The sequence below is a fragment of the Phyllobates terribilis genome, unplaced genomic scaffold (assembly GCF_046119375.1).
Source record: "Phyllobates terribilis strain yellow unplaced genomic scaffold, ASM4611937v1 Scaffold_12__6_contigs__length_324123572, whole genome shotgun sequence".
In the NCBI taxonomy this organism is placed as follows: Eukaryota; Metazoa; Chordata; class Amphibia; order Anura; family Dendrobatidae; genus Phyllobates; species Phyllobates terribilis.
In genome coordinates this window covers 12895902-12910325 of record NW_027362772.1, presented here as the reverse complement: position 1 = coordinate 12910325, position 14424 = coordinate 12895902, and the positions used below count along the sequence as shown (strand labels likewise).

The 14424-nt window shown below is 43.0% G+C and overlaps 1 protein-coding gene across 1 annotated transcript in view; it reads left to right on the top strand.

Moving 5' to 3' along the window:
• The window catches only part of LOC141171906 (uncharacterized), a 39271-nt gene that overhangs the window by 471 nt on the left and 24376 nt on the right, over positions 1–14424 (top strand). Inside the window, exon 2 of the mRNA XM_073655556.1 lies at positions 14243–14392. Coding sequence (XP_073511657.1) covers positions 14315–14392 — 78 coding nt within the window. The 5' untranslated portion in view covers positions 14243–14314. The remainder of the gene's footprint in view (positions 1–14242; positions 14393–14424) is intronic.

The following is a 14424-nucleotide window of genomic DNA, read 5'->3' as shown; positions in this document are numbered from 1 at the left end:
AAACTCCTGATGTGCCCATGGGTGAAACATGCTGAGGTGACTGAGTACAGGTCAGCGAGCTCAGTAACATACACATACCTCAATGTGATTACTGTAGTTCAACATGGGGGGACACAGTGACCACCTGGAGCTCAGCAGGAGATTTTTGCATCTCAGTAATAAAGACCCCCGAATTCCTCAATGTGATTACTGTAGTTCAATATGGGGGGACACAGTGATCACCTGGAGCTCAGCAGGAGAGATCTGCATCTCAGTAACATAGACCCCCGAATACCTCAATGTGATTACTGTAGTACAATATGGGGGGAACACAGTGATCACCTGGAGATCAGCAGGAGATATCTGCATCTCAGTAACATAGACCCCCGAATACATCAATGTGATTACTGTAGTACAATATGGGGGGACACAGTGACCACCTGGAGCTCAGCAGGAGAGATCTGCATCTCAGTAACATAGACCCCCGGATACCTCAATGTGATTACTGTAGTACAATATGGGGGGACACAGTGACCACCTGGAGCTCAGCAGGAGAGATCTGCATCTCAGTAACATAGACCCCCGAATACCTCAATGTGATTACTGTAGTACAATATGGGGGGGACACAGTGATCACCTGGAGATCAGCAGGAGATATCTGCATCTCAGTAACATAGACCCCCGAATACATCAATGTGATTACTGTAGTACAATATGGGGGGACACAGTGATCACCTGGAGATCAGCAGGAGATATCTGCATCTCAGTAACATAGACCCCCGAATACCTCAATTTGATTACTGTAGTACAATATGGGGGGGACACAGTGATCACCTGGAGATCAGCAGGAGATATCTGCATCTCAGTAACATAGACCCCCGAATACATCAATGTGATTACTGTAGTACAATATGGGGGGACACAGTGATCACCTGAAGATCAGCAGGAGATATCTGCATCTCAGTAACATAGACCCCCGAATACATCAATGTGATTACTGTAGTACAATATGGGGGGACACAGTGATCACCTGAAGATCAGCAGGAGATATCTGCATCTCAGTAACATAGACCCCCGAATACATCAATGTGATTACTGTAGTACAATATGGGGGGACACAGTGATCACCTGGAGATCAGCAGGAGATATCTGCATCTCGGTAACATAGACCCCCGAATACATCAATGTGATTACTGTAGTACAATATGGGGGGACACAGTGATCAGCATCTCAGTAACTGTGATAGGCGGATGCGGCTGAGTAACAAAACGACTGAATATACCGGAAGCTACAAGGAGAGCAGCACAACCTATCAGCCGTGTGAGGTATTGCCATATTAGGGGTTAACCCTTGTGTGGGGATTATTGAACCTCTGTAGATAATAAACATTTATAATAAAATATATTAAAGGGACAAGTAGCAATAGATCAACAAGAACTCGTCATCCACATGAATAGTGACTGGAGCTCGCTGATTGTTCAGGGCTGGAATTGAGGGCAAAGTGCAATAATAAGGGATGATTGTGGGATTTCTGTATGGGGAATGTTTCCATGTGCCGTGAAGATGAATATGCACGTTGGGATAGTTTCTAATTGATTAATGTGCACAAGTTTTAGCGATCTCTAACTACCAATGTTCTGGGAAGGAGCTAATAAAGTACCGCAATAAAGCACGGCAATATTCACCTATAGTATAATAATATACCATTTATTAATTTTATTATTAGTATCCAAATCTAATCCATCTATAAGGTTCGGATTGGATAGACTGCATGTTAGATACGGTGGAGATATGTATATTTTTAATACATTCTAATAAAAGTTACTTTTTAGCATAGTTAGTCCACCTCGGTCAGTAAATATTATTTATTTTGTGGCGTATAGAGCTTCTCAATCAGTAAATTGTTTGATCCAAAAAGTGGACTGCAAAATTTCATGAGAAATTTCCACTGAGCATGCAGGTGCCCCATATGTGGGGAAAAATCACTGTTTCGGCGCACGGCAGGGTTCGGAAGAGAAGGAGCGCCATTTGACTTTTTGAATGTAAAACTTGCTTGAATAATTAGCGGACGCCATATTGCGTTTAGAGAGCCCCTGATGTGCCTAAACAGTGGAAACTCTCCATAAGTGACACCATTTTGGAAACTAGACCCCTCAGGAAACTTATCTAGATGTGTGGTGAGCACCTTGAACCCCAAGGTGCTTCACAGAAGTTTATAACATGGAGCCGTGAAAATAAAAAAAAGTTAAACTTTGTCCACAAAAATGATCTTTTAGCCCCAAATTTTTAATTTTCAAAAGGAAAAGAGGACAAAATGGAACGTAAAAACTGTTGTGCAATTTCTCCTGAGTACGCCAATACCCCATATTTGGGGAAAATACACTGTTTTGGTGCACGTCAGGGTTCAGAAGGGAAGGAGCACTTTGTGACTTTTTGAACGCAAAATTGGCTGGAATCAAGAGCGGACGCCATGTCATATTTCGGGAGCCCCTGATGTGCCTAAATAGTGGAACCCCCCCACAATTGACTCCATTTTGGAAACTAGACCCCCTCAAGGATTTTATCAAGGAGTATAGTGTACATTTTGAACCCAGAGGTCCAACAGAATTTGATAACATTACATAACATATTGAATAAGTTGTCATTAGCCTTGAGCTCAAGTGCTCGCTACTTGAGTTTGCATCGGGTACTCGGGTATGCACCATGTATCAAGGTTTCTCGAGTGACATGCTCGAGTTTCCTGCCCCGCATGTTTCACGGTTGTTAGACACCTCAAAAAAACGTGTTTTTTTGGCCGCGAAACATATGGAGCAGAGACTCGAGCATGTCACTCAAACACCCGCGATACTCATTGCATACCCGATGCAAACTCAAGTAGCAAGCACTTGCGCTCAACATTGGTCGCCCTATTGTTGAGGGAGGGCAAGAACCCTTCATGGTTGACCAAGTGAGTGTCAAATTATTATGTTGATTGCGCAATCCACAGAAAACCAAACGGAGGCATTGTGTGCTCTGTATAGGAGGATTCAAAGAATCTCTGATCCCGTTTATTTTGCTTAGCATTTTATATTGTTTTGAGTTTATTAATGTCAAATTATCTACTGCCGTACTACAGGCTTGAACCAGTGTTAGTACAATTATTACAGAAACACATATATGGTCATATTATCATCGTTAGTTCGAAGCACAATGGAAATTTTACAAGGTCAATCCTGGCCTAAACTAGTTAGATAACAGGAGCGGATTGTCTGACAAAATACAAAATGTTCTTGTGAGAAAAAGTTTGTGGGAAAGATGCATGTGAACAGAAGAAAAGAAGGAAAGAAAGTATGTTATGCAATGAGTGATAATAACATGATTTTGAAACAAGCAGACAAAATGCTATAGCTTGAATATCAATATGTCCTTTACATTCCCCCCTAAAAATTATGTTATTATCAACAATAGAGGTGCTATCCCAGGGTCATGTTTTAAGCCTGAGGAACATTGGTCTTCACTCAATTAGTGCCCTTGTTACCAATTGAGGCTGTCGCGGCATGTCCATCCCCCCTTGTTCGTTGATATAATCATAAAGCTCTGATCTTCAGACGTGAGGTTGGTTGGGGCATGCGGGTAAGGGTCATCATTCCCTTATCATCCAGGTCCTCAATGCTGGTTACATCTGGGAGGTCCGTGTACAGTAGCACTGGATGTTGGTTAACAGCGTCCTCCTTGCTCTCTGATGACTGGCAGGTTTTCCTCATGCAAAATGGGATGCAATAAAAGACTAGTTTTAGTAAGACATATATTAACAAGATGCAAGCAGCAATATGCAACACTCCTTGTAATATTCCAGCAATCCATCCACCAATCCCTTTAAACCAATTAGCAGGATTTAAAAAGGAAAATGTATCAGACCACCAACTGTCTTTGGTCAATTCATTATGTTTGTTATATTCTTCCCTGAGTTTCCTAATGTCTTCCATTTTAGTCTTTAACTATATGGTAGAGTCGGGGTCAATATAGTGACAACAGGCTGGGCCTATAACTTGACACATCCCTCCTTGAGCTGCTGTCATATAGTCCAGCACTAAAGTATGTTGATTGGCCACTATAATAAGCTGATTCTGCACCGCAACAGTAGTATTAATTACTTCCAAAATATTCCAAATCTGGTCATCTAAGTAATCAGTGCCTTCCACTAATTTGTGCCACATTTGTGTTACCATAGGGTAGAGGAAGACAGTACTGGCTATCTTATTGGGTATACTTATTTGTACTAAATGAGGTCTTCCTGATGGGCGTGGGGTGTTTTCTTTGGCACGTTTATAAATGGTATGAAGAGAGATGGCTCTCATACCTACTTTACTATGGGGAATAAGATAAGTGGCTGGAGTTAGCCGGGCCAACGTACAAGTCCCCCCTTCTCCGAGTGGGAACCATTTATACGCATTATTCCCACAGACCCAATATGTGGCTGATGGCAGGTCCGATAAAGCAGAGTGCTGTAATACTAACTTATGTACCAAATCGATAAAAACGGTGTTATTTGATAACATACACCATGAAGGCATTTGTCCCAGGGGGCTACAATATCCAACATTCGGATTGCCACATGTTGGATCACTAGACTTATATTCAGAAAATTCATGTTTTACTGCTGTTGGGGTTTTCAGGAGCACTTGGTATGGTCCGTCATACAGTGGTTCTAGTCCGTGTTTCCGAACATGCCTCTTCACATACACGTAATCTCCGGGATTGAGGGTATGACAACCTTCTGCATCAGCTGGATCTGGAATAGAAGATGATACTAACGCATGGGTATTAGTTAAGGCTTTGGCAAGCTGAATCACATATTGCACAACATAATCTGTTTCTTCTGATAATTGTTGTGGGGTAAATCTAGCTATGGCTGGTTGTGACCCAAATAGTATCTCATAGGGTGACAGTTTGTGTTTCCCTATGGGTGTGGTACGTATGTGATATAGTGCAATGGGAAGGAGCTCAGGCCACTGGGCCGTAGTCTCCTGCATCATTTTGGTTAATTGCCCTTTCAGTGTGCCATTCTATCTCTCCACCTTGCCACTTGACTGTGGATGGTAAGGAGTATGTAACGCCACTGTTGATCCAATCATGGTAAGTATTTCTTGATATACGCATGAGGAAAAGGCTGGTCCTTGATCTTTTGATAACTTCTGGGACTCCATGCCGGCGAACAACTTCAGAGACCAGCTTCTTGGCGGTAGTCTTGGCAGTCATGTTTGGAACGGCGAATGCTTCTGGCCAACTGGAAAACATATCCACTACCACTAAGCAATATTCATATCGTCCTGCTTTAAGGAGAGTGATGTGATCAACTTGCAATCGTTGGAACGGATACTCTGGTTTGGCAAGGTGTTTTGTCGGTACATTCTGTAATCTGCCTGGGTCGCAGGTTTGGCATATTGTACAACCTTTGTTCTGTGCACTGAAGACGGTGGAAATTCCTGGAGCCCAATAGAGTTTCTGTACCAGTAGCAAAGCTTGATTCTTCCCTCGATGTACCGGTCCATGGGCCCAGGCCGCAACGGCTGGATACAGGAGTCAAGGCAAACAGTACAGTTGTTCCTTCTTCCATAGCCCATCTATTAATTTAGCACCCGCCTACTTACACGACTGGCGTTCTTGTTTAGAGACTTTTTGCTGTGTGGAGCGTAGCTTTGTGATTGGAGGGACCGGTTGATGCTCTTCTGCAGGTTGATCCTGGGTTGGCACGGAATTTAGCTGTTTGGCCTGTTGCATAACAGCCATGGACATGGATGTCGGAAGAAGAGCTGCTTTCTTAGCATGGAGATCAGCAAGTGCATTACCTCTTGCTTCAGGGGCATCTGGTCGGGTATGAGCTTTTACCTTTACGACAGCCAACTGTCTTGGTAGTTGCACCGCTTCCATCAATTGTCTGACGCTTTCAGCATTTTTCACAGGAGAACCTGCAGTCAGAGCTTTGAGCTTGGCTTCCTGTGCTGACATACTGGGAGGTAAGACTGCAGCCTCTACCAATGTATCTTCAGTTGTGACTGCATATCCAGTATGAAACCTGCCAGAGGTGTCAACATATCTGGATCCATCCGTATATAGCGTAAGTTCTGGGTCATCCAAGGGTACCTCCCCCACTAGAACAAGTGGAGTTGACTCCGCAGTAATTTGTTCCAGACAATCATGCGGTGGAGCCTCTTTCCCCTCTCCTTCAGGTGCAGGCAGCTGGGTTGATGGTGGTGCACCGGTGTAATTTCACATTTTCTGGCAACATCAACGAACTCTGCAGCCGCAGGTGTCTCTGTGTAGACAGATGTTTAGGTTGCTGTGTGGCGTGAACCGCTCGTAGACAGCTGGGAGAGGCTACCGGGTCCAGATGCGCTGAGTAATAACCGACTGGGCGCTGCTTTGTACAGTGTCTCTGCTTGAGTACTCCGGCTGCATGTCCTCCTGTCTCAGAGACATACAAATGGAAAGGTTGAGCATAGTCCGGATTTCCAAGGGTAGGGGCTGGCATTATCTTTGACTTTAGTTGTTCAAAGGCTTGTTGCAGCAGTTCTTGGTGGTCCTTGTTGTTTACATCAGTCAGAGTGTCTTCTTTTAATGCATCATATAGGGGCTGCATGAGACGTGAAGCGTCTGGGATCCATTGTCTGCAATATGTACATAGTCCGAGGAACCTTTGCAGCGCTATGGGATCTTTTCGGAACGGTAGTAGGTAGATGACCGTCTTCCTTTCTTCCGTGAGATGTCTGGCACCCTGAGTAAGGTAGTGGCCTAAGAAGACCACTTGACCGAGGCAAAACTGAAGTTTCGAGGCTGAGACTCGACAATTCAGTTTTGCTAGATGCTTGAGGAGGCTAAAGGCCCCGTCACACTAAGCGATGCAGCAGCGATCCCGACAACGATACGACCTGTCAGGGATCGTTGCTGCATCGCTAATACATCGCTGGTGAGCTGTCAAACAGGCAGGCTCACCAGCGATGAGGGGAGCAGCGATATCATGGAAAGAATCGTTCCACGATGTCCTGCTCCCGTTCCCAGCCTGCTGCTTAAGCAGGAGCAGGCTGGTAACTATGGTAAATATCGGGTTACTAAGTGCGCGTGTGCCCCTAGTAACCCGCTGTTTACCATGGATACCACTCTGCTACGGTGCGCTGGAGCCTCCGCTCACCGTAGCAGAGTGGTATCTATGGTAAACAGCGGGTTACTAAGTGCGCGCGTGCCCCTAGTAACCCGATATTTACCATGGTTACCAGCCAGATCGTTGGTCCCGCTGGTCACACACAGCGATGTGTGCTGGCCAGCGGGAGGCCAACGACCAAAAAATGGTCCAGGACACTTTGCAACGATCAGCGACCTCACAGCAGGGGCCTGATCGTTGCAAAGTGTCACACATAGCGACATCGCTGGTGAGGTCGCTGGTGAGTCACCAAAACCGTGACACAGCAGCGATCTCGCTAGCGATATCGCTTAGTGTGACGGGGCCTTAAGACTGGACCTGATGGACATTTGCTCCATGGGGGCACACAAAAGAAGATCATCCACGTATTGTAAAAGTACTACCTCAGAGTTGTCCAGCTGCCACGGCAGCAGACAGCTAGACATGTTCTTTGCAAACTGATTAGGGCTATTCTGCGAACTCTGCAGCATCACCACACCGTCCAAGTCATTTGCCTGCCCTGATATGTAAATGCAAACAGAAACTGACAGTCTTTGTGTAGTGGAATGCTAATAAAAAAAAAAAAATGTTTGCTAAATCAATTACTGTAAACCAGACAACGTGTATTTGCATCTATTAGAAACTTAAGGATATATGACCATCTAGAAAATTAGTTTACATCACCATATTTTAGCCCTAATGTCAAAGTGGACATAAATATGTGCTGTTGAGGGTAGTGGATTGATTAGCCAACTTATCCTGAGCCCATATTTTAAGGGCTTGACAGAAATCAACCCCACTCTCATACGTATTGGTATCTAATGCTCTGTCACACACTGATCATGATGATCTTCCTCATACACATTCTGGGTGTAGTGTGTATTGCAGCCTGTATTCCGGGTGTGCCAAGATGGCCGCCACCAGAAGGAAGCATACTACAGGAAGGGTGCACCAAGATGGCTGCCACCAAAGGGACATCTGGTCAGAGGCCAGAGGTGATGCAATGGGTGTAGCAACATAGCCGCTGCAGGAAGGGTTGGAACTTTGGGCGGACATAGGTATAACAGATGAGCATGGGGCACTAGGAGTGGCTTGAGTAGTAGCGATGGGTGGGCCTTCTGGACGCTGGACGGGGTGCGTGACATGCAACACAATAATCTGCTGACAATGGATTCTGCTGGCCGCAATTAGAACATTCCCAACAATTCATTACTCCGCCATTATCGGAGAGCAGTATCTTTGTAATACACATAACATAGCGTCTTTCCCTTATTGTCTGTATTTTGTTCCTCCATTCACCCTTTTTTTTTTTTTTTTTTTCTGCTCTGTATCAAGCCAAGGCCATTTTGCTATGCTAGCAACTGTAACTGGGCGCTTATCTGGCAGCGCGCATATTTCAGTTAACCATTTAAGTTCCTCCACATATCCACATACTTTTTCCTTCTGTCAACAAACTCAGTGCAACCTTTTTTTTTCACATGCATTCACTTTTCAACATTTCAACATTCCATTATCTTCCTTGCTGCATTTAACATCTTGTACTGTAATCTTACACAATGACATTACGCTTTTGGTTTTCTCTACATGTATAACAAACTGACATGATAGCTGTCCGGCTCTTGTAGCCATCACCTCTCCTTCTCTTAACGGACCATGGTCATGGATGTAATCATTAGATGCAGCTTGTATTGTAGGTCCCACAATACGACATATCTCTGCAGCTAGCCCCCACCCATGCTGCAGTTTCGCATTTGCTGCGTTTACAATGATCCCAACTTGCTGTTGTGGTATACTCCCCATTCTCAGTATAGTGGAGAATTCCGAAGGACTATTCAGTAAAACAGACGCCACCTCCTGATACTCGTGTCCATGTTCTATTTCCCCAGTTTGGGAGAGGGTGAATAGGGAAGAGTTCAGAGGACCCTGGGTCTCTCTGAATGGAGTATGAACCATGGCAGGGGCAGGTGGAGGTAGTGATTTATAATACCCCCCGTCAGCGTTAAGTAATGGGCAGGTTGGTGCTACAACACCGGGTTTACGTGCTCCACAATTATAGCACGTCTTGCGCCATCCTGGATTAGTGACCCAACACACATTACAGAGCCAACCGTCTGGGTTATATGATGGTGGCTGGCTCTCAGTGGGAAGTGCAGGGTATTTAATGTCATAAGGTATAAATTGCTCAGTTTCCGGATTCAGGGGGGCTGGGGTACTGCTACATTTGTGGGGGTAGGGGATGCTTCTTTAGGGGCTTTAGATTCGGGTTGTGGACACATAATTTGAGAAGGGGACCTACTTCCTCCTGTACTTTTTCCCCATCAGCTTCATTTTGTAGCACAAAACAACCAGTTTTTGTCACAGTGCTAGATAATTTTCCTTTCTTGACATAAAAGTAATTGAAATAACCAGGCTTCATCTCCTCCTCTATTTCAACATATCCTTCATCACAAATCTCATGTGCCACTTTCCTAAAGTTTTCAGCATCTTCCAACAATCCACAATCAACTAATTTTCCTCTATTGTGGCGAATTCCTTCGTCCCACAACGCAGGGTTAAGTCTGCCCTGCACGGGAAAGTTTAACACCTTAAACACTTTTGGTGCATGCTTAAATGATCTTTTCCGTTCTCGACTGATCATAATATTCATCACATTCCCCTCCTGCGGGGAAGACAAATTCTTTCTGCTCCACGGAAACATTGATTAATCACTACTGCCGCTTCACAACCAACAAAGATTCTTAATGCTTGTGCACAGCGGAGTCTGGCCAGAGCTCCCAGCTGTTCCACTACTACCTTTTAATTCACCCCATCCATCGTGGGAATCGTACAGACGGCTAATGAAAGGAGGAGCACTTTTGCAGCTTCGCAGCGCTCTGGACACTCGATATACGTATATCTACTTGCGTGTCCTACCCAATCTTCGATCACCTGCTGCGACTGAAGCTAACAATGTCCAGTCTTCTAAGAATCTTTGTCAGAAATTAAAGAAGGAAAGATTCACACAATATTCACTTGTCAATCCGAGGTGATACTGCTTGGAAAGTAAATATTATCAGACCCCCCTAATGGGACTACACCCCTTATAGTCTCACCTTTGACTATATCCAATCAGGACGTCCGAAGACACTGCAAACAACCACACACCACGTGGAAACCACGCCAAACGGTCAGTGTCACTAGTAAAGAACTGGTGCACTTACCGTGGCTTTTTGTGGGGGATGATCAGTCCCAATTCCAGTGGGGGAGGCTGAAAGCAAGTCTCTCTTTGTGGATGTCCAGAGGTGGTGGGGCGTCCCTGGTTAGGGATCCGAGTCACGGCACCAGCTGTTGAGGGAGGGCAATAACCCTTCACGGTTGACCAAGTGAGTGTCAAATTATTATATTGATTGCGCAATCCACAGAAAACCAAACGGAGGCAATGCATGCTCTGTATGGGAGGATTCAAAGAATCTCTGATCCCGTTTATTTTGCTTAGCATTTTATATTGTTTTGAGTTTATTAATGTCCAATCATCTACTGCCGTACTACAGGCTTGAACCAATGTTAGTACAATTATTACGGAAACACATATATGGTCATATTATCATCGTTAGTTCGAAGCACTATGGAAATTTTACAAGGTCAATCCTGGCCTAAACTAGTTAGATAACAGGAGCGGAGTGTCTGACAAAATACAAAATGTTCTTGTGAGAAAAAGTTTGTGGGAAAGATGCATGTGAACAGAAGAAAAGAAGGAAAGAATGTACAGTTATATGAAAAAGTTTGGGCACCCCTATTAATCTTAAGTTTAATGTTTTATAAAAATTGGTGTTTTTGCAACAGCTATTTCAGTTTGATATATGTAATAACTGTTGGACACAGTAATGTTTCTGCCTTGAAATGAGGTTTATTGTACTAACAGAAAATGTGCAATCTGCATTCAAACAAAATTTGACAGGTGCATAAGTATGGGCACCCTTATCATTTTCTTGTTTTAAATACTCCTACCTACTTTTTACTGACTTACTAAAGCACTTTTTTGGGTTTTGTAACCTCATTGAGCTTTGAACTTCATAGCCAGGTGTATGCAATCATGAGAAAAGCTACTTAAAGTGGCCAGTTGCAAGTTGTTCTCCTGTTTGAATCTCCTCTGAAGAGTGGCATCATGGGCTCCTCAAAACAACTGTAAAATGATCTGAAAACAAAGATTATTCAACATAGTTGTTCAGGGGAAGGATACAAAAAGCTGTCTCAGAGATTTAACCTGTCAGTTTCCACTGTGAGGAACATAGTAAGGAAATGGAAGAACACAGGGACAGTTCTTGTTAAGGCCAGAAGTGGCAGGCCAAGAAAAACATCAGAAAGGCAGAGAAGAAGAATGGTGTGATCAGTCAAGGACAATCCTCAGACCACCTCCAGAGAGCTGCAGCTTCAACTTGCTGCAGATGGTGTCACTGTGCATCGGTCAACTATACAACGCACTTTGCACAAGGAGAAGCTGTATGGGAGAGTGATGCGAAAGAAGCCGTTTCTGCAAGCGCGCCACAAACAGAGTCGGCTGAGGTATGCAAAAGCACATTAGGAGAAGCCAATTTCTTTTCGGAAGAAGGTCCTGTGGACTGATGAAACCAAGATTGAGTTGTTTGGTCATACAAAAAGGCGTTATGCATGGTGGCATAAAAACACAGCATTCCAAGAAAAACACTTGCTACCCACAGTAAAATTTGGTGGAGGTTCCATCATGCTTTGGGGCTGTGTGGCCAATGCCGGCACCGGGAATCTTGTTAAAGTTGAGGGACGCATGGATTCCACTCAGTATCAGCAGATTCTTGACAATAATGTTCAAGAATCAGTGACAAAGTTGAAGTTACGCAGGGGATGGATCTTTCAGCAAGACAATGATCCAAAACACCGCTCCAAATCTACTCAGGCATTCATGCAGAGGAACAATTACAATGTTCTGGAATGGCCATCCCAGTCCCCAGACCTGAATATCATTGAACATCTGTGGGATCATTTGAAGAGGGCTGTCCATGCTCGGCAACCATCAAACTTAACTAAACTGGAATTGTTTTGTAAAGAGGAATGGTCAAAAATACCTTCATCCAGGATCCAGGAACTCATTAAAAGCTACAGGAAGCGACTAGAGGCTGTTATTTTTGCAAAATGAGGATCTACTAAATATTAATGTCACTTTTCTGGTGAGGTGCCCATACTTATGCACCTGTCAAATTTTGTTTGAATGCAGATTGCACATTTTCTGTTAGTACAATAAACCTCATTTCAAGGCAGAAACATTACTGTGTCCAACAGTTATTACATATATCAAACTGAAATAGCTGTTGCAAAAACACCAATTTTTATAAAACATTAAGCTTAAGATTAATAGGGGTGCCCAAACTTTTTCATATAACTGTATGTTATGCAAGGAGTGATAATAACATGATTTTGAAACAAGCAGACAAAATGGAGTTGCTATAGCATGAATATCAATATGTCCTTTACACTATCTCTAGCACAACCCTAACCCCAACCCTAATACAACCCTAGCACAACCCTAACCCTAGAGTTTATTTTTTTTTACGACGTTCCTCGTGTTGTATAAGTGATTAGACGACTTTATTTATCGGGTCGGTGCGATTACAGCATTACCAGATTCAAATCGGGTTTTTATGGTTGACAGTTGTCACACACTAAAAGACTAGTGTTTGCATCTCCATATTTTGAGAGCTATAATTTTTCCACATTTTGGCCGACAGTCATGTAAGGGCTTGTTTTTTGCGGAATAAGTTGACGTTTTTATTGGTACCATTTTCGGGCATGTGAAATTTTTTGATCGCTTTCTATTCTGATTTTTGGGAGGCAGACTATACAAAAAACAGCAATTCCGGAATTGTTTTTTTGGTTGTTTTTTTCATGCTATGCCACATGTGGTAAAATTAATAAGGCAGCTATATTCTTCGGGTCAGTACGTTTACAGCGGTACCGCATTTTTATCTTTTTTTATGTTTTGGCGCTTTTAAAACTTTTCTAGAAAAAATAATTTCTTTGTCTTTGTCTTGACGCTTTGATGTCTTCCTTGGTCTACCAATATGTTTGCCTTTAACAACCTTCCCATGTTGTTTGTATTTGGTCGAGATTTTAGACACAGCTGACTGTGAACAACCAACATCTTTTGCAACATTGCGTGATGATTTACCTTCTTTTAAGAGTTTGATAATCCTCTCCTTTGTTTCAATTGACATCTCTCATGTTGGAGCCATGATTCATGTCAGTCCACTTGGTGCAACAGATCTCCAAGGTGTGATCATTCCTTATTAGATGCAGACTAACGAGAAGATCTAATTTGATGCAGGTGTTAGTTTTGGAAATGAAAATTTACAGGGTGATTGCATATTTTTTTCCTCAGAATTGAGTGATTCCATAATTTTTTACCTCTGCTTGGTCTGAAAAAAATTACCCTTACTGAGTACCACATTTTTAATCTTGATTTCTTTTAGTGTTTCTTAAAACCATAAAGTTGCCATTTGAAATGACTTTAGTTTTGTGCTATGTCTGTGATCTGCTTTTTTTCAACAACATTAAACAACTGAATGAATATCCTCCGAGCCCGATGATTGCATAATTTTTGCCAGGGGTTGTAAAAGCCTCAAATTTCTGTGTGTAAATCAGACATGAGATCTAAAGTGATAGAAGATTACAGTCCGGGGAAGACGGGAAACATTCATATAAACGGCCGATGGTGATGTAGTTAGTGACAGACTCTGGCCAATTATGTTTCTAGAGCCATAGTAGAATATGAAGATTTCGTCCTCATCATGAAGCAGTTATTTCTAGTGTTACGTGTAATGAATATCTCCTGCAGTATTCCAGTGTCTGTAAATGAGACGAGAATTAGCGTTATGGAAGATGAGTCTATGTGAAACGTATTCAGCTGCAGACTCCGAGGAAGAAACTGCTTGTTGTCTGTGGCCTAAAATATAAAGGTTTTATTAGTAGTTATAAAGAAGAAAGCTAAATACTGTAAAATAATAAATCTCCTCATATGTTTCCCTTATTATCTCTAGTAATTGTATTATTACACAGGATTTTTATTATGTTACACTGGCTCATCTTCTTCTCATTAAGGTCTCTACAATATCCGATCCTCTCAGTGAAGATCTTCTATAGAAGAGAATTTTCCTGATTTACCCATCGAAGATGCATATGGACAGAGACAAGATGTTGGAGAGGATGTTACACCTCACCCTAGAGATCCTTTTCCGACTTACTGGAGAGGTGAGAGATTCTGATGACCTCACATTACATCA